The following is a 27,328-nucleotide window of genomic DNA, read 5'->3' as shown; positions in this document are numbered from 1 at the left end:
TCCCACATAATATGGTTGGTTTTCGGCCCGGCCTATCGACGCAGGAGGTTATGCTAATGCTAAGGAAGCAAATCTTTGATAGCGGCACCCGGGACGTGAGAGGGATTCTCGCCCTGGATCTCACTAAGGCGTTCGACACAGTGTTTCATAGATACATTCTGCAAGCCACGGCCGGGATAGGCCTGGGAGTCAAATTCCAGGCCTTCGTCAGGTCCTTTCTCATGAATAGAACTGCTACTATTCAGGTGGGGCAGATTCGGTCGAGCGTGTACGAATTGGGAGCTCGGGGTACCCCTCAGGGATCAGTCATCTCGCCACTGCTCTTCAATATCGTCATGAAGGGTCTATCAGATAGGCTGGGCGGCCTCCAGGGCATAGATCACGCACTTTACGCAGATGACATCACGATCTGGTGCCCAAGGGGCTCCCTAGCTGAAATGGAGCAAGCTCTACAAGCGGCCTTGGACGAGACGGAGGCTTACCTCGCGGACACGGGTCTCAAGCTGTCTACGAGTAAATCGGAGCTGTTGCTTTACAGACCCGCAAGGCAAGGGGTTCGGGGTCTGACACCCCTCAACCAGCTACCCGTGGCATTATACGCGAATAATGGGCAGAAAATTCGCAGAGTCGACTCAGTTAAGATCCTAGGCCTGCTCATAGACGCGAGGGGCTGTAATGCCAGAACAATTACCCACGTTACAGCCAAAACAGAGAATATGTTGCGGCTAATTGCTAGGGTGTCCAACCGAAAGAAGGGGTTAGGTGAAGACAATCTCCTTCGGATGTACAACGCGTTCCTCATGAGCCATATTAACTATGTGGCGTCGGCTCTAGTGTGGACAAAAACGGAAAAGACCAAATTAAATACACTCATGCGCAAGAGCATCAAGAAAGTGCTAGGCTTGCCTATTGCCACGAGCTCCGACAGGCTAGATCAACTCGGTATGCACAATAGCATAGACGAGATCATAGAGGCACAGGTCACTGCCCAGGTGGTTAGGCTATCGTCGACTCAAGCTGGCAGGCGAATTCTTGACGAGGTTGGCATGGCTCCTAGGATAATGGAGGACCGGCGTATAACATTGACACGAGAAACGAGGGCAACCTACCTGGTGAGGCCCTTCCCGCGGAACGTACATCCTCAGCATAACGAGGGTAGACGTAAAGCCCGTGCGCGAGCCATATTGAAGAAAGTTAGAGATGAGAGAGACTCCGCGCTCTTTGTCGATGCGGCGCAGTACGGGAACAGGAGAGTGTTCGCGCTGTCGGTTGTAGACTTGCGGGGGGTGCTTCGGTCCTCGGCCTCGGTCAGAGCGGCCACCGCGAGTATAGCGGAGCAAATTGCGGTTGCGCTGGCCTTGTGTGATACAGAGCGTTCCTACATTTACACCGACTCGAGAGACGCAATCAGAGCTTTCGAGTCGGGTAACCTCGCACGAGAAGCGGCCTCTATTTTAGAGAAAAGGGCTTACCCCGGTTTTCATTATATCACGTGGTTCCCCGCACACGTGGGGACGAACGTTCTCGAGGGATTCCCAAACCTCAACGAGCTTGCCCACGACCGTGCGCGAGAACTCACGCGCCGCGACGGTCTGGAGGCTCCGGAGGGGCAGGAAGGGCCTCAGCAGAACGATCCACTCCTCACATTTAATGAAATCACTAAACATTACCAACTTGGTCGGAGAATTTATCCTCTGCCTCACCCGAAGCTCAGTAGAGGTCAGTCAGCTACACTTAGAATGCTGCAGACGGGATCTTTCCCGTCGCGGGGATTCCTCAGTAGGCTGTAGTCGGATGTGGACCATAGTTGTCCCGACTGCACTGAAACCTTTTGCTCATTGGCTCACATGCTCTGGCGATGTCCTGCGTTGCCTAACGACTTCCCCACCAGCGAAGCCGAATGGGAGGAGGCCATCAGAAGCACGGTACTCCGACAGCAAGCCCAGGCTATCCAGAGGGCCCAGGAAAGAGCGGAGCGTCACGGCGTTCTGTCCTTTACGTGGGCGCGGCCAGCGGCTACAATGGCCTCCCGTTAGGAGGTCCTGGTAGCTCCTCAGGATTAAATAAAGTTGGTTGTCTGTCTGTCTGTCTGATTCAATAAATCATGTTCGCTTAAGACAAATAGGATTTAGGCCTCAATGTCCCATATGGTGAGCTTGTGTTGATTTAGAAAGCTGTATTCGACTCCCAGGACTGTCGGGAAATTTCAGCTTTCGCAACTTTAGACATTGCGAAAGCACATGATAGTCTTGAGCATGGAGTTTTAATTTGTGAATGAACGAGCTGTGCTCTTCAACGCTATCTGGTGGCCTGGATAGAAAAGTTCGTTTCCGCTACACAATTCTTTTGCTTCAAAGATGGGGTTACATCAGGGAGATATAAAGAGAAGAGAGGCGTACCACAAGGATCTCTACTTTCTCCGCTTTTCTTTAATATTTTGTTATCGACTGTACCAGTTCGTCATGATGTGCAACTTTATCTCTATGCTGATAATATTGCATTTTTCTCCACATCACGGGGTATCAATACGCTACACCAAATTTTGCTACTTTATTTGTTTGCATTCGAGTCCTGGTTGGACTGACTGTCTTTTCTCCTTAATATCAAGAAATGCTCGTTACTTGTCTTTCCAGGGGCAAATCCCGTTTTAATTCCTCTTTATTATCGAAATGAGCAGATACCGCAAGTTGCAGCTTTGAACCCGCCGTGGTTGCTCAGTGGCTATGGTGTCAGGCTGCTGAGCACGAGGTCGCGGGATCGAATCCCGGCCACGGCGGCCGCATTTCGATGGGGGCGAAATGCGAAAACACCCGTGTGCTTAGATTTAGGTGCACGTTAAAGAACCCCAGGTGGTCAAGATTTCCGGAGTCCTCCACTACGGCGTGCCTCATAATCAGAAAGTGGTTTTGGCACGTAAAACTCCAAATATTATTATTATTATTATTGCAGCTTTGAAGCGCTTAGGGATAAGATATGGTGCGCTAAACTAGCAGCAGCAAATAGAAACAAATGCTAGTAAAGGAGAACGTGCAATAGGATTGTTCTGCTATTTCCGTAATAAAAAGATGGGTATGCGTAGGGTTAAGTTGTGGATGATTGATAAGTTTTACGTCCGCCCCATTCTCGAATTTTGTGGTGTTCCTTTTTCAGGATGTGCTGCATGCAACCTAAGACCTGTAATACTAATAGCAAGGCAAGCGCTGTGCTATGTGTTGGGCTGCCACGTTTTGTGGCTAACGACGTGCTTTATCTGGAGGCTGGAATTGTTCCCCTTGAGGCCAGATTTAAGCAACTTACTGTCCTGACTTTTCTGAAGCTATACAATGCACCCATCTCCCGTTTTCAATCCATCTTCATCAATTCTCTCAATTAATTGTTCAAAACACATTGGCGGCGTCATCGACAACCACAAGTTGCTTTTGCTCAGAATCTGTAATCAAAACTTGATGTTCCGCTACCGTGCCTCATTTCTCCAAAAACTAATGCGTTAAACGTTCAACTGATTTTTGACGACATTTTTTCCAAAACACGCAAAACTTCTTCCAGCGCGTACTTGAAGGTCTCGTTCAAGATTATCTTACTATCTCGCTCGGTTATTCGTACGGTTGCAACACAAAATTTACGGAAGGCCGGAGTTGGCATCCTTTCATATCAGCTTGACTGGTCTTTTGCTCTCCGTCTCGCTCAATATACCAAAATATTTCTTGCAGAATTTCTGGCAATTATTCCAGCTATGAGAGAATTGGGCCCACAGAATTCTAGAGTAATAGTTGCTACTGATGCCGCTTTCCTTTTGTACTCATTTAACTTCTAATACTCGGTCACGCCTTCCGAGTATATTTTCGACGCTTGCCCCGAACGCTTTGTCTGGGTCCCCGGTCTTAGGGGAATCTTTTTAAATGAATCAGCTGGCTCGCTCGCATTCTCATCATTCAATGGCCAATTCCTAAACATTCTTGCTGATTTAGCTGCTATAACAGGAGATAGATTTAAGCGTCTTTTATTTTTAATTGTAATGTTTAACCACTATTTTCCGCAGATCATTTCCGACGCCTAAATTTCCGATGCGACACGATCAAATGCCTTCCACGACAGTGCTAATGACCTTAATAAGCTTCCGTTGTAGAATTCCCCGCTTACATTTTTACCTCCATAGATCTGGTTTATCCATAACTAACCACTGCTCCTTTTGCAATGAACCAGAAAATATGGACCATTTCGTGGTTTCCTGCCGCCGCTTTTCCTGCCTTTGCAGAATGCTTCTCTTATTCACAACTAGTAAGCTGGGGTTAGCGCCTACTACACCAAACGTCGTGTGCTGTGGCGCCTGCCAATTAGGCATACGCCAAGCATCAATGATTACTGCTCTACACAAGTTCATTGAAGCGTGAAGAAGCTTTGGCTGCTAGGGCACCCACCGTGAGACGCTTTACTTTATTTTCATTTTAGCCTAAAGTTATGTATAGGCCTTCATTAAAACTTCTTTCTGGGCGAGTTGGTGCATACTTGACATAAAAATTGTTACAGCGAATCACATGCAACCACAAGTATCAAGGACGGGACACAAGCGCTGAATGCCGTGGAGCCCAACATTTTTCGTCAATCGACCTTCGGTCCGGCTATTGGGACACAGTGCTTGTGCCCCGTCCTTGATAATTGTGGTTGCATGTGTTTGCGCTGTAACAATTTTTATGTCAATTATGTATAGGCCATCTATCAATTTCTATTAGCATTTAGTAGTCTAATGCTTCGTTTGCCAATTTTCATTTTCCCTTTTCAGTTGTCCATTTTTCAATCAACCCAGTTCGGCCAATGTTGCCCGCTATGTCATTATGGATTAAGAATCCTGCTCCGTATAGCTTCTTGTCAGGGAGACCTGTATAGCAGAAGACATGGCCTTTATTGGGCACCGTATAAGCCTCACCAGTTCTAATCAAACCATGGCCCATGATAACCCAAACAATGTGATATATATATATATATATATATATATATATATATATATATATATATATATATATATATATATACATATATATTGTAGGGGGAACATGCATGTAGCGCTCCGCGCACTGCCATCGCTTAGGCGGAAGACCCGATCTAGAGCTGCTGATGCCAAGAGCTAGGACTTGTTATAAAGAGCTACTTGCGATCCCTCGGACGAGCTTCAGTAGTCAAAGTTGAAGACTAGGTGTGTTGGTATGGCTTATTAGAGGTTGAATTGCGCAACATTTTGACGAAACACGTGTGTGGTGTGTTTCGCTATATATATATATATATATATATATATACATATATATATATATATATATATATATATATATATATATATATATATATATATATATATATATATATATATATATATATATATATATATATATATATATATGTGTGTGTGTGTGTGTGTGTGTGTGTGTGTGTGATCTTACAGAGCGATTGATACATGGATGAACGCCAGGTTTGGAAGAGCCATGGAGGCGACGATCAAGTCGCTTGCATGGGGGCGGGATCAGACATCTCTTGCCCTATCTTTCTCTGTAACTATTTTGTAAATATATGCTTAGCCTAGAGCTCGCCTCCTTCACACTTTGGTGGAAGTGCGGGGTACGTCACGCCTCGCAACAGAACTCGACAGCGGCCGTCGCGTTTGATATCTGTCTGTAATGGCGGAACACGCGGCGCCTACATCTCCGCCCGCAACTTCTTCGGTCGTGCTGGTACAACTCCGGGATCCTGGCAAGTTCTGCGATTTCGGTGAAGCGGACGTTGAAGACTGGCTAGCGGAGTACGAACGCGTGAGTGCTAACAACCGATAGGACCGTACCCTAATGTTCGCAAATACTATTTTCTACCTCAAAGACACGGCATAAGTATGGTTGTTTATCGTTGATTATCGGACGTTGAACAATGTAACGCATAAAGCAGCTTACCCTTTGCCTCGCATCGATGGCACCCTGGAGTTGCTTCGTGGAGCCCAATATTTTTCGTCAATCGACCTTCGGTCCGGCTATTGGCAGATTTTAGTCGACCATATATATGGACCACGAAAAAACTGCCTTTATTACTCCAGGTGGCGTGTACCAACTCAAGCGCATGACGTTCGCACTGTTTAATGCCACTGTAACTTTCGAACGTATGATGGCCTCTCTGCCGTGGGTATCATCATCATCATCATCATCATCATCAGCCTGGTTACGCCCACTGCAGGGCAAAGGCCTCTCCTATATTTCTCCAACAACCCCGGTCATGTACTAATTGTGGTGGCCATGCCGTCCCTGCAAACTTCTTAATCTCATCCGCCCACCTAACTTTCTACCGCCCCCTGCTACGCTTCCCTTCCCTTGGGATCCAGTCTGTAACCCTTAATGACCATCGGTTATCTTCCCTCCTCATTACATGTCCTGCCCATGCCCATTTCTTTTTCTTGATTTCAACTAAGATGTCATTAACTCGCGTTTGTTCCCTCACCCAATCTGCTCTTTTCTTATCCCTTAACGTTACACCTATCATTCTTCTTTCCATAGCTCGTTGTGTCGTCTTCAATTTGAGTAGAACCCTTTTCGTAAGCCTCCAGGTTTCTGCCCCGTAGGTGAGTAGTGGTAAGACACAGCTATTATATACTTTTCTCTTGAGGGATAACGGCAACCTGCTGTTCATGATTTGGGAATGCCTGCCAAACGCACTCCAGCCCATTCTTATTCTTCTGATTATTTCCGTCTCATGATCCGGATCCGCCGTCACTACCTGCCCTAAGTAGATGTATTCCCTTACGACTTCCAGTGCCTCGCTGCCTATTCTAAATTGCTGTTCTCTCCCGAGACTGTTAAGCATTACTTTAGTTTTCTGCATATTAATTTTTAGACCCACTCTTCTGCTTTGCCTCTCCAGGTCAGTGAGCAGGCATTGCAATTGGTCCCCTGAGTTACTAAGCAAGGCAATATCATCAGTGAATCGGAAGTTACTAAGGTATTCTCCATTAACTTTTATCCCCAATTCTTCCCAATCCAGGTCTCTGAATACCTCCTTTAAACACGCTGTGAATAGCATTGGAGATATCGTATCTCCCTGCCTGACGCCTTTCTTTATTGAGATTTTGTTGCTTCCTTTATGGAGGACTACGGTGCCTGTGGAGCCGCTATAGATATCTTCCTGTATTTTTACATATGGCTCATCTACACCCTGATTCCGTAATGCCTCCATGACTGCTGAGGTTTCGACTGAATCAAACGCTTTCTCGTAATCAATGAAAGCTATATATAAGGGTTGGTTATATTCTGCACATTTCTCTATCACTTGATTGATGGTGTGAATATGGTCTATTGTTGAGTAGCCTTTACGGAATCCTGCCTGGTCCTTTGGTTGACAGAAGTCTAAGGTGTTCCTGATTCTATTTGCAATTACCTTAGTAAATACTTTGTAGGCAACAGACAGTAAGCTGATCGGTCTATAATTTTTCAAGTCTTTGGCGTCCCCTTTCTTATGGATTAGGATTATGTTAGCGTTCTTCCAAGATTCCGGTACGCTCGAGGTCATGAGGCATTGCGTATACAGGGTGGCCAGTTTCTCTAGAACAATCTGTCCACCATCCTTCAACAAATCTGCTGTTACCTGATCCTCCCCAGGTGCCTTCCCCCTTTGCAAATCTCCTAAGGCTTTCTTTACTTCTTCCGGCGTTACCTTCGGGATTTCGAATTCCTCTAGACTATTTTCTCTTCCATTATCGTCGTGGGTGCCACAGGTACTGTATAAATCTCTATAGAACTCCTCAGCCACTTGAACTATCTCATCCATATTAGTAATGATATTGCCGGCTTTGTCTCTTAACGCATACATCTGATTCTTGCCAATTCCTAGTTTCTTCTTCACTGTTTTTAGGCTTCCTCCGTTCCTGAGAGCATGTTCAATTCTATCCATATTATACTTCCTTATGTCAGCTGTCTTACGCTTGTTGATTAACTTCGAAAGTTCTGCCAGTTCTATTCTAGCTGTAGGGTTAGATGCTTTCATACATTGGCGTTTCTTGATCAGATCTTTCGTCTCCTGGGATAGTTTGCTGGTATCCTGCCTAACGGAGTTACCATCCACTTCCATTGCACACTCCTTAATGATGCCCACAAGATTGTCGTTCATTGCTTCAACACTAAGGTCCTCTTCCTGAGTTAAAGCTGAATACCTGTTCTGTATATATGTGGGTATATAAGTGGTCAATCTATCTATGCCAATTAGGCGATGCCATTTTCTATTCGCCTACGTTTGACAGCCAGTTCACCCTTCTATCGAATATTCTGGCCGTCTTCCATCAAGCCAATCTTCAGATTAACTCTACCAAGTGCCGTTTCGGGCGACGCCAAATAACTAGGCTCGGTCACCTTGTCAGTGCAGCCAGTGTTCAACCAGACCACCACAAGGTGCGAGCACTGCAACCATATCCCGTCGCGTGCACAACCAAAGACTTCCGGAATTTCATAGGTTTATGTTACTACCTTCATCGCTTTGCCCGGAACTTCGCGGATATCGCCTGCCCTTTCAATGAAACTCTTGAAGAAGCACGTTCCTTTCGTTTGAGGACCCGAAGAAGCAGCTTCGTATTTTGCCCTTATGCGTCTACTGACTAGAGCACCAATACTGACACATTTCAACCCGTCATCGCCTACAGAACTTCGCACCGATGCCAGTGCTCATGCAGCTGGGGCTGTCCTTGTCCAAAAACAGCGGGGCAAGGAACGTGTCATCGCCTACGCCAGTCGCCTTCTTTCATGGTCCGAAAGGAACTTTTCTATTACTGAATGCGAGTGCTTGGTTTAGTGTGGGCTGTCACGAAATTTAGACCTTACTTTTTTGGCCAAACTCTGTCTTGGATTACAGACCATCATGCCCTCTGTTGGCTCGCGTCGCTCAAGGATCCGTCTGGACCCCTCGGCCACTGGGAGCTCGTTTATGCGCTACAAATCTGTACGATTGCACCAAGACGCAGATTCCTTGTCACGCCAACCTGTCGATGGTCCCAAGCTCATTGACCCTGACTCAGTTGCCTGTGTGCTGTCCATTGTTGCTTCGGATAATATCCCCGCCGAGCGGCGACGAGACGCGTCTTTATGACTTATGATCGACCATTTAACCGCTCCATCACCAAACAATTCTGTTCGCCTGTTTGAGCTACACCACAACGCTCTGTGTCATCGTAATATCAGCTCAGAAGGCCCAGAGGTTCTGCTTGTCCTACCTCGCCATCTACGCTCCATCGTACTTCACCAGCTTCACGACGTGCAAGCTACCAGTCACCTGGCTGTCTCGCCTACATACGTCAGCATGTGGCGTCGGTTTTTCTGGCCTGGCGTTTACCGTTCTGCGCGCAGCTGCGTCGCTGCTTGTGAACGCTGCGAACGCCGCAAGCGTATTTCAGCGCTGCCTGCAGGCCAGCTACGACCGATTTATATTCCTGCAGTGCCATTCTTCCGCGTTGGCCTTGCCTTCTAGGCCATTTCCCGAAGTCTTTCTCCTAAAATAAATGGGTTGCGGTCGCGATAAATTATGCCACGTGGTTCGCAATCACCAGGGCATTGCCGACAAGCTGTTCCACAGACGTCCCTGGCTTTGTCCTACACGACGTAATTCTACATCATGACGCCACTCGGCAGCTCCTCACCAATCGCGGGAGGTACTTCCTCTCACGAGTGGTAGATGACCTCCTTCGTGCATGCTTCACAGAACATAAGCTCACCCCCGCTCATCATCCACAGACGAATGGACTGAACGAGCTCCTGAACCGAATGCAAACGGAGAGGCTGGCCTTGTATGTTTCGTCGGATCACTGTGACAGGGGCAGCACGTTACGATTTGTTACCTTGGCGTACAATTCGTCACGGCATGACACCAATTGATATTCCCCGTTTTATTTACTGCTTGACCTACATCCTGCATCACCATTCGAGACTCTCCTTCTTTCGGCGCTTCAGTCGCTTACTGAATACGCCAGTGATGTCCTTGGTCGAGCCCTTGTAGCTCGTCAACTTTCCCATGACAGACTTTGTGCTTTGCAGCATTCCCAAAAGTCCTGTTGCGACAGCCTGCCTGGTTCTCTGGTCTTTCCTATGGTCGCCAAGCCGCCACGTTGGCCTATCAGGGAAGCTTCTCCCACGTTACACCGAGCACTGCAAGGTTCTGCAACAACTCGGTGACGTCAATTACGAGGCTACACCCATGAGTCATGCTTTCAACATTCTCGCTGCCAAACGATGTTGCTCACGTTTCCCGGTTGAAGCCCTATCGCCCTTCTAGCTCCTTACCTTCGCAGCAAGCGCCAGAAAGGCGCATCCGCCACCTGACGGCGATCGTATGGAGGGATTGATACACGGATGAACGTGAGGTTTGGCAGAGCGATAAAGACGACGATAAGGTTGCTTGCACGTGAGCGGGATCAGACATCGTCTCTTGCCCCAGCTTTCTTTGTAAATATTATGTAAATATAATGTTCGCCTCCCACTCCACTTCGTCGCAATATATATATATATATATATATATATATATTTCAGTACTCTTATGGCCAGAGGCATTACAGAGAGGAGGGGCATACAAAATCGGCGCCAGTTTTCTTAAATTTGTTGACGTCGGTGATAGCAGCCATGAAGGCAGGGAGATGGTTCCAGTCCATTCCAGTTCGAGGCATAAATGAAATTATACAAAGACTAGTTCGGCATTGTGGTATTCCTACCTTGAATATGTGGTCAGTGCGTGAAGATATATAAGATAGAGAGAGGAGTAACTTATCCTTGAGAATAGGTTTCGTATAATAAATTCTGTGCAGAAGACATAAGCGAAAATATTTACAGCGCGGAGAAGAACGAGAAGACCAAGTGCAGATTTCGTTGCAGATACGCTTGCTGTTCGGGAATAATTTGAAACAATAAAACGGGCGGCGCGGTTTTGAACAGACTCTGAAGCGTTAATTAAAGATATCTGATTAGGATCCCAAATGGAGCAAGCATATTCTAGTTCAGGTCTGATTAGCGTCCTATACAGATGAAGCATAACGGCGCTGTTAGAAGCTATGCAATGGCGCCGTAAGAATCCGATCGCGCGGTTAGCCTGGTTGGATATGTAGTTCACGAGCATTTTCCAGGACAGATTGTGTGTTAAGTGAATATCCGGATATTTGCACGATGAGACAGATGATAACGGAGTGTTATTAAGAAGATTGCGAGGGATGTATTCAGGAGGACGGCTGGAAATACACAGGTGTTTGCACTTAGTGGTGTTAAGTGTCATGAGACATTTGCTGCACCATGAAGAAATTGTGTACAAGTCGGATTGCAAAGGTGCTTCATCAGTGGGATTAGTAATTGAACGATAAAGCACACAGTCATCTGCCAAAACATTTGTATTGTAGATAACGTTACCAGGAAGATCATTAATGTAAATTAAAAACACGAGAGTACCTAACACAGAACCTTGAGGTACTCCAGGAGTTACGGAAACAAGAGGCGAGTCATGATCATTAACTGAGACATATCTATTTATTTATTTATTTATTTATTCATTTATTTATTCAAATACCCTAAAGGCCTGGAAGGCATTACATAGAGGGGGGGGGGGGTGGAAGAACAGCAAGTACAGAGCAACGCAGTGCTACGATGTATACGGAAGTTGCTGACCATTAAGAGCATGTACAAAGAAAGAAAAACTTAAAATATAAAGACACATAGCAACAATCATCAACAAACATAATATTGTTAGATAGAGTAGCGTTATATATACACACATATATAATATGGGGAGAGGGGAAGGATGAAGGTTACAGCTCAAGGTGACGTTTCAGGCTGGCTACAAACGCTTCGTAATAAATGACAGATGCAATGGTGCCAGGCAGAAGATTCCATTGACGGATGGCTAGGACGAGCGGTGAATGAAAGAAGAGGTTAGTGCCAGCAAAGATGGGTTCGACTTTGAGTTGGTGGTCAATGCGTGGGAATATGCGATGCGCTGGCGTGAGACGGGACATAGCAAAGGAAGAGTGGCTGTGATTTAATTTGTGGAAAAAGGACAGTATGCAAAGCGTTCTACGTCTTTCAAGAAGAGGCAAGTTGAGAGCTTTCTTTATTTCAGTCACACCTGCCGTACACGAGCAGTTCTTCGATATGAATCGAGCGGCTTTATTTTGAAGAGACTCCAATTTTGTTATTAAGTATGCTTGGTACGGGTTCCAAATTAAAGAGACGTAGTCCAACTGCGAGCGCACTAATGTGGTGTATGCTAAAAACTTAGTGTCTGCATTAGCTAAATGCAGATTACGTCTGAGAAATCCGAGTGTTTTAGAAGCCTTGTTAATGACCGTGTCTATGTGAATGTTCCATGAAAGATCGGATGCTAAATGGATCCCTAACTATTTTCTGACAGGTATCGATTATACGGTCATGCTATTTACATTGTGATGGCAAAGTTCGGAGACAGTTTTTATGGTAAATGTCACGACTTTTGTTTTCGAGGTATTAATTCCCATTTGCCATTGTGTGCACCAATTGTTAATCTTGTCTCAGTCCGATTGTAACCGAAGTGAATGAGAAGGTTCAATTATTTGTCTGTATATCACGCAATCATCTGCAAACAATCTGACAGTAGAACTCGGGTTATTGCTTATGTCAATTATATAAACTAAGAATAAGGTAGGTCCGAGTACAGACCCTTGTGGTACTCCAGATTTAACGTGGGAGAAGGTTGATGTAATAATAATAATATTTGGGGTTTTACGTGCCAAAACCACTTTCTCATTATGAGGCGCGCCGTAGTGGAGGACTCCGGAAATTTTGACCACCTGGGGTTCTTTAACGTGCACCTACATCTAAGCACACGGGTGTTTTCGCATTTTGCCCCCATCGAATTGCGGCCGCCGTGGCCGGGATTCGATCCCGCGACCTCGTGCTCAGCAGCCCAACACCATAGCCACTGAGCAACCACGGCGGGTGGAGAAGGTTGATGAATGACCATTAGCAAAGACTGATTGGTAGCGATTGGCCAAAAAATTTTTAATCCAAAAAATAACCTTCGAATTAATGTTCAGATTGTCGAGTTTTTTTTTATTAGACGCTTGTGTGGAACTTTATCGAACGCCTTGGAGAAATCTACGAATACGGCGTCTACTTTAGAGTGAGCATGAACAGCGCAATGACGGTCAGTAGTTAATTCGAACAGTTCTGTTTCGCAAGATCGGCCGTGGAGGAAGCTGTGCTGATGCGCAAGAAATAAGTTATGCTTCGCCAGATAGCTTATGATGGCCGATGAGATTATGTGTTCTAGTAATTTGCAGCTAATGATGATTAGCGAAATTGGTCTGTAATTTGACGGCTTAGAGGCATCACCAGATTTCAAAACGGGTATGACACGCGCAATTTTCCAGTCGTTTGAGACACAACCCGTATCTATAGATTGCTGAAAAATTGCGGCTAAGATGTGGCATATTACAGGCTTTGCTATTTTTCGCAATTTAGGACACATTCCACGGGGGCCGGGGGCCGAGTTAGTAGGGAGACGGTCTATGGCAGAATATAGACCTTCCGGCGTGACAGTGACATAGTTGAGTGCAGCGTTGGGAATTGTAGGTCATTTGGTAAGCGGCCCTCATGAGCGAATACTGAGCAGAAAAATTTGTTAAATTTCTCTGCTACACCACGGGAATTAAAAAGATTACCTTCTTTATTTATGGATGCTGAGGAGTTCGAACTGAAACTTGGATTTAAAACCCGCCAAAATTTTTGAGCATTTTTTTTTAACATGTGTGAAAGATCACTTATCAAATTTGTCCTTCACTGATTCAATTTCTCTTTTGCACAGTTGCGCATGTGTGCGGTAGTTGTTCTAATCGTGTTCAGATGCTGTCAGTTTAGCTTTTGTGTACAACCGTTTCTTTTTGTTCATGCATCGTTTCACGTGCCTTGTTAACCATGTGCTTTCTGTAGATGTGGTAATGGTGACCTCAGGCATGTGTTTATCTTTCAGCAGAGTCAGCTTGTCACGAATTAGGAACCAGTTCTCATTTGCATCCCGCATATTGAAAGAGTTGAAAATATCCGTACAGAATAATGATAGTTCATTAAGGAGAGCGTCAACGTTTGCTCTGGATAATCAAATATAACTTTTTTCTGTTTTTCTGGTTTATTCCTGACTACTGTAAAATCGCACTGCAGTATCATGTGGTCACTGGTGCCGTCTAATAGGTGTACAGATGCCTTCTCCGGTTGCATTGTCAGTGCAAGATCTAAGAGCGAATGACCACGCGTGGGTGTGGAAACTATTTGGTGCAGATTGGAAACTGTTAGCACAACCAGAAAATTCAGGCATTCACGCTTTCTTGTGCCAATCAATATTCGGATAATTGAAGTCGCCGGCCAGGAATACTGGTGCGCGTGGAAATTTGTTTTGAATGTGAGTTAAAGATTCATTGAGGTATTCAGGGAATTCCTCGGGTGAATCTGGTGGGCGATAACACACCCCAACGGCACTAGTTACAGACGGTGACAGACGTAACCCCAATCCACAAAATTTCCAGGCACGATCCCGTATCAACAACAAACGCTTGCACGCTTTTCCTTACGGCGATTATTACCCCACCACCGCGTGAAGTAATGCGGTCTTTTCTAAATAATGAAAACTGGCTGGACAAGGATAGTTCAGAATTATTAACATCGGGAGATAACCACGTCTCTGATCCTAACACCAGGTCAGCTGAGCATGTTTCGACATAAGAACAGAAGTGATCTTGCTTTGGAAGGAGGCTACGGAAATATTTCACCAAAATTGACAACGCTGAATTTATCCCTTTATTTTGTAGTCAGTTATTCAGTTGTCCTGAGTGGTCTACGTTTATTGACTACGTTTGGAAAGAAAACATTTAATCCAGCCTAATACCTGGTCCTTAAGATTAAGAGCACCAAGTTTAATTAGTAATAGCTCATGAGAAACAGTGTCAAACGCCTTAGCGAAGTCTAAAAAACGCAATCCACAATAATGTTAGCATCCATAGCGCGAAATAAATCATTAGTAAAAGATTGAAGCTGTGTCTCACGCGAAACAAAATTTTTGAAGCGATGTTGACGTGAACTGAAGAAGTTAGATTCAAGGAACGTAATAAGATGAGAACTAATAGTGTGCTCAAGAAGTTTACAGGGAACGCTGGTTAATGAAATGGGCCGACAGTTAAGTATTGAAGCGGTAATACCTGATCTATGCAATGGAACCACCTTCCCCACCTTCCAATCAGGAGGGATAGAACAATTCTGCAATGAGTGTTCAAAGATTCCACGAAGAATCAATGATGAGCAGGTAGATGTATTTTCAAAAACTTCGTTGTAATGCCGTCAATATCTTAACAAGATGAAATCTTCTGTTTTTCAATTAAACATGTGAAACCAACGGAATCAATGAGCATTGGATCGATGGGTAAAAAGTCAGATGTACAAGGATGAGGGAAAACATTCGGCAAGGTAGAGGAAAAACATAAGTAAAAAAATGATTTAACACTTTGCAGCAGTCGCTCTGGTGTATTGGAGTGTTGTGATCATCGCAAGAGTCTACTGTATCTGGCTTATTCCTGCTGACCCCATTCCGAAATTTCCTAGGATTATCTCTAAGAAGGAGCTGGAGCGTGTGTCGCTAGAAATTTTGTTTTGCTTCAGACGACATTTGTTTATAATCCGTATATGCTCCCAGAAATAATTTGGTGGCACTTGTGATTTCTGGAATGAAACATTAACAACATTGCGCTATAGGTGGTTGCGTAGAAAGGATATTTCTTTTATTTTATGAATACCTTGGGAGCCCAATGGTACATTGGAATAACTCCAGTGATGCACACAATGATACCTTCAAGTGGTCAAATACAGCACTGCGTTGAAATGTCTTGTGTCGCGTCGCCAGCGTAAGAGATATTAATCTGAATGCAAAACATTGTCAGGAAAAAGGCGAAAAACGAGGAAGAAGAGGCTACTATACAACGAGGGTGTCTGGTGGCAGTACTAACCTCGTAATAAAAGCAATCCAGTTACAAGTGGTTCCTCTTGAATAGCATACATTGGCCGGTCCTGGAATACCTTGGTAGCCTTGACGAAGCATTCTTTGATCAGCTCGACATCAGTGACAACCATGAAGGGCTTGTCGCCTAAATATATACCAAACACTTTGCCATAGTGCTGAATCCACTGATCCAATACCTGCGGTTGGAAATATCGTCGTTTGTGGTTCACCTCATAAGAGGAAAGCATCAGAAGAACGCAGAGAGACTATAAAGAGAAGCAAAGACGGGGAAGTTAGCCAGTGTAAGCACCGGCTCACTACCCTGTGCTGGGGAAATGGTTAAAGGGAATAAAGGATGACAGAAGAAAAAAAGAAAAAAATAGAGTGAAACATTCACACAATGATACCATGCTACGCACTGCTACTTTCAAAATCGGTCGCACAGTTCATAAGCCCTTAAAGGGCCCTTCACAAGGCCCCATAGCAAATTTTGGGTATATGCTGGAAGTTGTTACGTGTCATCTACGGAGCGTTCTGCCGCAAAAAATCTTTCGAATCGGCTCCCCCTATTATTAGTCGAGATAGAAATACTTCAGTGCCGCTAACCCATGATTTCTGGGAGGGAGCTCCATTGCATAGCGAGACACTCTCCGCTCGCCCTCTCTAGCCACCGCAAGCGAAATTTCTTCCCTGCATTCCACCATACGGGACCTCAAGGATCGCAGGCGGAGCCCATGACGCACGCGTCACTGGCCCCGCCTTTGCTTTATTTTGGGACGCTACAAACTTCCGCTGACGGCGTCGCACGCGAGCTGTTCTAGTTGTCTGGTTACGCGCAGCGCACGATTTTGCTCGCTGTGAACAAGGACACATGACTAGCGTTATAATTCAGTGCTACACGAACACTGAGGCAGAACAAGCGAATCGCAGGGCCGGATCACGCGCTTGAACATGGTAGAAAATTGCATAGTCTAGGTACCTGCGAACGCGAATGCACGACCGTGGGACAAAGCACATGAAGCGGAAGTACATCTCTCCTTGTTCGGTGCGAAGTAAAACAAACAAAAACGCGCAGGCATTCCGTTTGTGTGTTTTATTATTTCTCTGAGCTTGAATTCGTCAATTCTAGCAACAGATCACACAAATAACAAATATTGCCTTGAATAATTCTCGACGTCACGTGTCACTACGAGCGCCATCACACTACAGACACGACTACGTAGGCGAAGGGACACGAATACGTCACAGTCCGGCTTGGAGCGATGTTACTGCGAGGGAAAGGGTAAATAGCGTTCGGATTGAAATTTCAGACCTTTCGGCGGCGCGTAGCAATGTAATTCTTCGCAAACACGATCGTTAGCGCGCATTGTATATTTTGCGCTTGCCTGCTCGAAGTGGCCAGACCTGGTGAAGGGCCCTTTAAAAATTTGTGCAGAGATCTAAGGGCCTTGAATACTGAAACCCGTCTGAACCAACGCCTTAGTTGCGACAGCGCTGTTTACAACTGTTGCTGAGAGGAGACGATCAAGTCCCTCCTCTCTGACTGCTCCCGTAACAATGTGGTAGTTATGGAGCCCGCGCTCGAGAAACTGGACCATTTAGGCACAATTTGCGACAATGTAGCGTACAAAGAAACTGTGTATTTCAATATATGAGTCATCCTAAATACTTTGCATCAAATAACAGGAAATCGAGGCTTAACTTGGACTGTTGAATCAACAGGATCATTATGTGAGCTAGCAGAGAACACGTTGCAATACATGCGAATCGCAGTAGGAGTTAAACAAGGAAACTACCACTTCCAGTAGATACTACTGGACTCCTATTTCTTGGCTACTCAATGAAATTATTAAGGTGTAGTTGCTCACTACCGTAAGACAGCAAGTAGAAGACCGAATGAAGATCAAACTTTCCCATGCAATGTTCCCGAACATTTCCCGACATGCTTCGACAAAGAGACTAACTTCATCGAGGCAACAACTGCTTTTCTGGGCGGGGTCTAAAAGGTCAGTTTAGTTCTTTGCAAGCTCCATTTCCTTGTGTGATAATTATGGACAAAAAGTAAACGTATTGATGATGCGTGTCCGAAATGTGGTTTGCAAATGGTATCTGAGACAATTATTTCGCTTCCAAATGTCTCATAAACTGACATTATCAAGCAACAATAAAGTTAGCCTATTACAAGTTATAGAATATTTTTCTCCGTTCAACACACTACACCTATTCACAATTAAGAATAAAGACTGCGAATCGTCACGAAGTGCTCAGCAAATAGTGGTTATAGCTGCTATCCTCGCTATTGTTTTATTGGAAGCTGGTTTCATGATAAGTTAGATTTTTCGTCAATGAATAGTTTATCCTATTCTTTATTCCGTAGCTTTGATGATCGTAACATGAATTACGCCAACTAATTTGGCATGCGACATTTACGTATGACGTTACCCTCCCGCTATTAACCGGTATATATGATTTCATATGACCCCCTCCCCCTTCCCAGAGGTCGTGGTGACAGCCCCCTTTCTGTAACTTGCGATTTTCTCGAGCCGAGGTGCCTGAATTATAACAAATTGGCTTCACGCGGTGAGAAAGACTTCTAGACACTTCATAGCCCATGCAGGACATAAAGGAGCTCACCCGAACACGATCGTTCTTGACTTGCTTCCAGTTTCCCCATAGGAGATACGGTTTGGGCCCCGGTACACCAAGCCTTTCAAATAGGCCATGACGGTGACGTCGCCGTATCGCCCAAACGAAAAGGCCGCACACAGCAAGAATAAACGTTGCTTGCAGGAACATCCCGCGCGCGCCAACCCTTGAACGACTTGATCGGAAGGTGTTGGCTACTTGAGCCTGGAATATATAAAAAAATTCGGCCAACAATTTTATAACCACACAAACCGTGCGCAATTCAGAATACAGCTGAATAGAGGGGCAAAAAGCGAAAAATGTGCATGTACTTAGATTTGGGTGCACGTTAAAGAATTCCAGGTGGCCGAAATTTCCCGGAGTCCTTGACTACGGCGTGCCTCATAATCAGAAAGTGGTTTTGGCACGTAAAACACTACAATTTTTTTACTAGAGCTGAACATCACAAAGTACCTGATGTCAGATGCTGTGGTGTCAGCAGTGCGTGATGTACAAGTGCCAATCTGCTCTCAATATCTACGTATACAGACTTTAAAGAAACATGAGCCCTATGAACACACACCTTGCCTTTAAGTTCTCGCAGACACCTAATCTTCCTGCAGATAAGGCCTGAGCCGGTTTCACAACCAGAAATATCGCCTCTTAAAGCTGAATATAAGTTCAACCTTCCCATACAAAAATCAATTCTGTTGTATTTTTTTTTGTACATACCAATAATCTTCGGTTCGATACAGGGCGGTAATTTCGCCGATACGTGCTATACACTCAGGTCAATCTGGGTGTATTGGCACTGATGTAAAGTGCGATGCTTCCGTATTGGTCTCTATCCACCCTTTGTAGCAATTGCTATTACTGGGTGGATGTCTCATTTTCCGTTTATTAATAACAAACACTGTCTTCTCTAGATGGAAGCCATCGCAGATCGCCTACGTCCTTGGCGGTGTCGCCGGCCAGCCGGTCTCAAGGTCGCGCCGCCGCCTGAGTAAGGGGAGCTCCGGAGGGGGGGGGGGGGCTAGTTTCCCGGTCCCCGCCCCCCTTGATCCCAGCAAGGACACCGAACAATTTTTTTTCTCTCCCTACGTGCCTCTCAATAGTGGTGACTTTGAGGTGCGGTCATGAACGGGCTGGTTGTCGGTGACCAGCATTATAGCCTTTCAAGAGGTTTATCCTTAGTAGCTTAATACGTTTTGCAGTCGAAAATGCTAAGTACTTTCTGCATGTTTGTAGGATCCAAACAGCCCGCTATCTCGCAGCATCATAATAATAAATATACCTCTTTTGTGATTGCCGTAAAACGCTCATGCCTGGGGAAGGCATCTCTATACAGCTGAGAGGGTAACCTGCTGAAATAGCAAGTTGTGCCTTTATTTATCGCTAAAAGGGGATTGGTTTCTATGAACGTTTAGGCGAAGGGTAAATATGAACTTAATCAATATGCGAACTGTTATGACGCGCAACAAATTTTAATTTGGGTGAAATGATATCCAGTCAAATCTCGATATAGCGAACATCGATTTAACGAAATTCGCGGTGTCACACAGTTGCGATTTAACGAATTTTTCGGCCATCCCAATCAGGTACTTGGAGCCCGTATGGCTGGTAAATGTCTACCGACTATGTCGACCGAGACAAAAGGTATTTCAAGCGTCTTTCTGCATAAAATGTGTGAGCGGCAAAACCGCTGTCAAACCGCGCGTGCCGGGACGCAGTCGGCAGGCAACACCGCTGCGCCATTCACGGCGTTGTTAAACAACTCGGAGAAACACCAGCGCTGACGATTTAGTCTGTGCTAGAGGGATGGACCGGGAGTGAACGCGCGGTAATGTGATCAAGCACGCGGTTTGGGGGGGGGGGGGGGCAGGGGACAGGAACGCGCAGCTATGTGCCTTCTCCGCGCGCGCGTTCGTGCGCGGGCCATGCGCTGTACCTATCTAAGAGGTAACGTTTCCGCGGCAAGCCGAAATAAATGGTGCCTTCACGCGCGTTTTGTTGTTTCCGCGCGACTAGTGTTGGCGGTAGCGGAAGCTCAAGTTTCTGAGTCACGGTATGAAGCGCTCGCTCGAGTTGTGACTGCGAGTTCGTGGTCATCGATTGAGATCTGTCAAGGTGACATGACCTCTCACCGAGTAAGGTTGTGACCCCGATAAAACTGCGAACTTACTTCGTGGAGTCTCTTCGCTATCGCCTCAATGCTCCACCCTTCTAACGACTTCTTTTGGCTAAGGAACAATATCTTTGTTTTCTTATACTTGTATTTTTTGTGGGCGCCGGCTGCGGGCACTAAGCGCGGTCAGCTATGGCGTCCTCGATTTACAGCGCCGCGCCACGCGAGACCCACAAATCTCGGACACCGTGAGCCACGTCGATGCATTGCTCACAGTGCGGGGTGCACTGCACACAGTGGCGCTCATAACCGCTTTATTATGGTCGAACCTTCTTGCTATTTGTTTATAAATGCTTAATAAGTAGATATTATCCACGCGGTGTGCTCTGAGAATTTGTGAAGTTGTTTTTAATGTGAACCCTCTAAAACCTTCAATAAACAAAATTCGCGATTTAACGAAGTTTTTTTGCTGGAAGTACCACTTCATCATATCGAGGTTCGACTGTAGTTTCTAGAGCAGGTGTCGTGACAGCTAAGTTGGTTATACCCTGAAGTACAATACTCCGATGATAACTTGGGCAAAGGGGTTCTGCAATTTCAGGCAGGAGATGCGGAAGGACGTTCACAGAAGTGTTGCCATCTGCCTCACCGGTCGTTCGCGCCTCATGGCTAAAGCTGATGTAGTAGGTGTTACGTAGTACTTGCAAGTGATACAGTCTACATACTTAGAGGGAAACCTAGTACAGTTTGGAAGTTGATTTTGGAAGAAAGCCACCAGCCTTTATTGTTCTTGCGGACGCAGAATCAGGAAGGGCGAATCAAGGTGAGAAGTGACATAGAAGACAGGTAGGTTAACGAAGGTTGCGCCAGCTTGGCTACCCTACACATGAGAAAATGGAAAGAAAGCTAAGAAAGAAAAATACTTGTGCTCGAACCATCAGATGGAGATTCATTCACGTATACGGCCGCAAGCGCTCCTCTAAATCAAGAAATGCATAAGCACTTTGCCGGCCTTCTACATACTTAATGTCTGCGGCCCAGCTCTCAGGATCTCAGCAGCCGCGAGGGGCTTGTCCTGCAAGTGGCTAAATCTAGTATGCAGAGCGTACCGTTGCAAATGGTAGGCTCGACAGTGTCACGGAGTTCACTGTATAGCTGAATTACGTCCGCATGAGGGGCATGCGGTGATGTTGGCCATTCCGATGAGGAATGCATAACCTTTCCCGAATGCGACGCCCAAGCCCAGGTGGCACACCAAAGTTCTTTCAATATGGGAGGGCCGAGGTGGCAGGCGAAGTTGCAAAACATGGTCCAGTGAGGCCGAGCAATCAATGACGTGCGGGAATAGATCGTGATACTAGCGCACCACATCTCTTGCAAGGATTTGATTGCAGTTTGCAACGCCAGGATAGTCGCGGAAACAATGTATTATAGGGCGTGTGCGGGCCAATCTTGATACCAGTTTGCGCTATGTGTCATTGTAAGAGTTTTAGAGGTTGACCGGCCTAGCCTGAGGGTGCGTCGTCAGATAATAGGTGTTCATTTAGCTTCCACTAAACATACTACTTTTGTCAGGATTCTAAAATTCTGTAAAGTAGGCTTAGGTTCAGCATTGAATATCGGTACGTACCTACGTTGGAAGTTGAAACTCGCAGAATGCTGAAACCTGGAGTGCAGTATTCGAATACAAAAAAACACAAATACTTCCCACAAGAGCCCTGAGAACATTTTCAGCACGTTTTCAGCAAGAATTAGGAATACTAGCGCAAAACATGCGCCGGACAGTTCAATAGGGCAATTTCAAGTGGGTCGACAAATCTGAAAGATTGAAGCACCGTGCGCCATCATTGCCAGAAAATAGGAAATCTCAGGCCTGAGTCCACAGAAAGGGAGTAAGCTGTGCGCAAGAGCATCTAAGGCGTGGATTAAGATGAATGCTCTGATTTAAGTACTTTTTGGTTTTTGTGATTATTTTCTTATATTTGTGCCTTGCAAAGAAGAGTTCTTTTTTGCGTCTCTTCAAGTGCTATTTTACGCACTTGAAGTGTGAGCAATTTTCTATGTAGCAAGGGACGAAGGTATATCGAAATCCACAGGAAAATGCAAACCACGTGAGGGGAAAGGGGTCTCGCTGAAAGAAGTGTGAGGTGGTGACGTTGCGAGTTCACGAAAGGCCGTGAAGGCTTGCAGGACAATGATTGTTCGGGGAGGCCGCGCATGTCGCTGACTGACGTCATTTCCTGCGTGGACGCAATGGTTGGTGGAAGCGGATCGCCGTATGCACCTCAAGGAAAATTTCACGGAGCTTGGCATTTCATATTACGGCATCCATATGACATTTTACGACATTTCATATTACGACATCGTTCACCGTTTCTTGGGGCACCGGAAGATTTCATGTCGCTGGGTGCTTAACCAGTTGGATGACAAGATGAAAGACCAGCGAATGATTACATCAGCGAAATTCATATCAAATTTAGTGCTGCGATCGGACAATTGTCTCAGCCGGTGGGGGACTATGTGGAAACGTAGGGTATGGTACTTAGAATAGTACTTATATTCGTAATTACCCGTATGTACCTTGTTTTGACTAATAAAATATTGTGGGTGACCGCAATCTTTGACTTAGGTCTCCCTTGATGGCACTCGCACCTCGGCGCTGGGGTTCTTTACCTTAACTTCAGGCAGACGCAACGCACGAACCAAACTCTGTGGATTAACTGTGCGAATGTCTTCCCGCGGCACTTCTTGCGGGCGAGAAGAGAGGGAGGGCGAGGAGCAAGCGCAGCGTGGGCCATATGGCAGGGCGTAGCCCCCTATTCAGCGGTGCACGAAGCGCACCTTACGCGCCTTCTCATGTGCTGACGTCAGAGCATGTAACGAGCGCGCGCGCAGCTGTTGCGAGCAAGCGAGCGACCGAGCAGGTTCGCGCCGGGAGAGGATAAGCGAGAGAGAGGGAGATCGTCATATCGAATTTTATTCTCAGATTTTCAGTCTATACTAGGCAACCGTTTCCCATTAATTAGCCGGTGAAGTAACATGCCACCTTCTTGTGCGCGACGCGATTAGTGACATCATTACTACCGCTTTCTATTTCGGGGTTTTTCAGGAATTTCGCCAGAGTCGTGCTCATGTGGCGTGTCTCTAAAGTCTAGGACTCTGCGCTTTCTTGTGCGGTAATCAGTGATTTCTAATTAATTGTGATTATTCCAGGCACTTCAGCAACTCAACTTGCATCTAAACGAATGTTCTGATATGATATCTATAATGAAACCCACGAATTTTGTTCTGTACTATTTCAATTCTATTTTTTTTTATTTATAATGAATTTGGCCCGCCGTCATCACAGGAGGTGCACCGGAAATGCTGTGCAAGAAAGAAGAGCGTCATTCGATGCTCGTGCCACTAAAGATAGGGGCAAGGACTTTGTGATCTGCCCTCGTATGTGCTAGTTGCAGTCGAAGTGTGCCGAATACTGTCCCGATATCTCCGCCGGCCTGTTGTTATCTAAACATTCCCGGTGTATCTACTCTATAGGAAAATGAAGTTTTCATCATATTGCTGTAAATTATGGTTTTTTACGTGCCAAAACTACTTTCTGATCATGAGGCACGCCGTAGTGGGGGACTCCAGAAATTTAGACCACCTGGGGTTATTTAACGTGCACCTAAATCTAAGTACACATGTGTTTTCGCATTTCGCCCCCATCGGAATACGGCCACCGTGGCCGGGATTCGATCCCGCGACCTCCTGCTTAGCAGCTCAAGAGCGTAGCCACTAAGCAGCCACGGTGGGCATATTGCTGTCAATGCGTTTCTTCGAAGAATAGTGGGAAGACATTTCTTTTATCATATTGTAAGCATACAACTAAGTACAGCCACTATAACACTTTACTTGAACAATGAACGACTTGATGTAGCAAAAAAAAAGAAAACAAAGATTAGGCTCAGATGCAACTTACCCGCAAAGACGATTACTGCTACTGTCGCTTATTGCGCTTCTTCCGCAGTTTACAGCTAATGATACCGCCACTACTATCTAAAGTGATGACATGTTGCGCAGTAATACGGTACAGATACGGGCTGTGTTTAGCATGCACAGAGAAAAATATTCGCCATGTTCTACGACTTATACCTTTGTGAGCTACCACAGAGGCCCCAGTAATACAGCTGCATTCTTGCTCGAAAAAGAAGAGGATCGATCAGGGAATCCAGCTGCATCAAGTTCGTACAAAAAAATAATAGGGCGGAGCGCAGACCTATTGTGTTTTTATTAATTGGTGAAACTATACGTCGCATGCCGTGCATTGTGATTGACAAGACGTCGCACGTCTTCCTCCCTCCATAAATCTAAGGTATTATGACTGAAATTTATATCGTATGCCTTCCTGTAGTGCACTTGGTTGTGCTATGGGCACGTGCATGTGTTCGAAAATACACAGCGTAGTACAGACGTTTCAGTATCACTGCGGACAAAGATAACGTGTATCTGCGACTTACGCGCAAGGAATGCAACGTTTCAAAAGTGGAACGTATTAATATGCCTGCCACCCACCCGAGATATCATTGTCCCTTTGGTAATCGCGAGGCTTTTATCTGAGGTCACTCAATGCAGGAAAGCTATGATCAGCATGTGGGAAAACACACATAAATTACCTAGGGCCATCTGTAGCTAACACGTAGAATACAAACTGCTTCTCTGAGTATCCGCGCCTCCTCTACCCGTCACAACTATAGGGATCGGCATCGGAGTGATGGTATGTATGGATGCTTCGGTACGATAGCCAAAATGCTGTATTATTAATGGAGTGAGCACCAAGTGACACTCATGTTTCGTGCGCAGCACTACCGGTTCACCCCTCCTGAGACGACCGAGAACGAAATTCCAAACAAGTCAGCAAAAATAGAAAAAAGAAACAGTGCAGCACACATTATATATATATATATATATATCTGATCACATAAGTTTATTTACAAGTTCAGTTACTGAAGTATTTGCAATGATTTGAGTTAATTAGAAATCACTGGGGCGACCTGGGACTCAATTCAATATAAATAATATAAATGGGAGAAAAATAGTGCAATACATATCCGTGGGCCTTGTGAATAAAACCGCGACAGTCACAGGGCGCACGACGACGACAACACAGGGTGGTCTCCCTCCGTCCTGTGCGTGTAGCGGTGTTATTCACGATGTCTCACCAACTGGCCCAGAACTCTAGCTTGCTCAAATATTGATGGGTTTCATTATAGATACGTCATCAGAGCATAAGTTGATTTACAAGTTTAGTTACTGAAATGTCTGAAGTAATTAGAAATCAATAGAAAGCGCTACCACCTGAGGTGATCGAAGACAACATTCAGAATAAATAAGAAAAAAATTGAAAAAATATTACAGTGCACAATTCATAAGAATCATTATAGATACATCAGAGCATAAGTTTAGTTACACGTTGACTTACTGAAGTTTCTGAAATAGTTAGAAATAATTAGAAATTACTACCCCCTCATACGACAGAGGGAGAAATTCAATACGGCCGAGAAAAGAAAGAAAGAAATATTGTTGTACCAAATTCACGGATTTCCATCACGCAACCCATGAATCATTAAACCCTTCATTCAATCTCTGATTACCGCACACCAATGCGTAGTAGAATCGTAGGCCTTAGGAACTCGGAGTCGCTCCTTTGCTCCTCCGAGTTAGGTTCGTGCGTTGCGTTCGCCTAAAGTTAAGCTGAAGAACACCAACGCTGAAGCGCGTGTGCCATAAGGAGACGCCTAAGTGAAAGATTGCCATCGTCTACCTGTTCTTGTAATTGCAATGTGGTTCTCACCAAGTTTTATGATCTTAAATGAATTCGCCATGAGCTCTGATAATTGCAGCCAGCAACGCGCACTAACTAAAAACTTCATTCACAGCATATGCCAATTGCAGAATTTATCTAGGAGCACAAAATTTTGCCAGATCTATTTTGGCGTTTAATTAATAGTCACATAGCCCATGAAACAGGCGCCATCATCATCATCATCCTAATCATCAGCCTGGTTACGCCCACTGCAGGGCAAAGGCCTCTCCCACACTTCTCCAATTACCCCGGTCATGTGCTAATTGTGGCCATGTTGTCCCTGCAAACTTCTTAATCTCATCAGACCACCTAAATTTCTGGCACCCCGTGCTACGCTTCCCTTCCCTTGGAATCCAGTCCGTAACCCTTAATGACCATCGGTTATCTTCCCTCCTCATTACATGTCCTGCCCATGGCCATATCTTTTTCTTGATTTCAACTGAGATGTCATTAACTCGCGTTTGTTTCCTCACCCAATCTGCTCTTTTCTTATCCATTAACGTTAGACCTGTCATTTTTCTTTCCATAGCTCGTTGCGTCGTTCTCAATTTAAGTAGAACCCTTTATGTAAGTCTCCAGGTTTCTGCCCCGTACGTGAGTACTGGTAAGACACAGCTTTTATACACTTTTCTCTTGAGGGATAATGGCAACCTACTGTTAATGATCTGAGAATGCCTGCCAAACGCACCCCAGCCCATTCTTATTCTTCTGGTTATTTCAGACTCATG

General features: G+C 45.3%; 1 protein-coding gene across 1 annotated transcript in view; it reads right to left on the bottom strand.

Moving 5' to 3' along the window:
* LOC142591188 (cytochrome P450 3A24-like) overlaps positions 1 to 18,841 on the bottom strand; it is a 48,588-nt gene extending 29,747 nt beyond the window's left edge. Inside the window, exons 1-2 of the mRNA XM_075703555.1 lie at positions 18,640 to 18,841; positions 16,013 to 16,202 (exon numbers count right to left, since the gene is read on the bottom strand). Of these exons, the coding sequence (XP_075559670.1) occupies positions 16,013 to 16,202; positions 18,640 to 18,801 (352 nt within the window). The 5' untranslated portion in view covers positions 18,802 to 18,841. The remainder of the gene's footprint in view (positions 1 to 16,012; positions 16,203 to 18,639) is intronic.
* Positions 18,842 to 27,328: the final 8,487 nt, after the last annotated feature.

Source organism: Dermacentor variabilis, chromosome 8, assembly GCF_050947875.1.
Source record: "Dermacentor variabilis isolate Ectoservices chromosome 8, ASM5094787v1, whole genome shotgun sequence".
NCBI lineage: Eukaryota > Metazoa > Arthropoda > Arachnida > Ixodida > Ixodidae > Dermacentor > Dermacentor variabilis.
The sequence above is the reverse complement of the archived record's forward strand: the minus strand, read 5'-3'. Positions and strand labels throughout refer to the sequence as shown.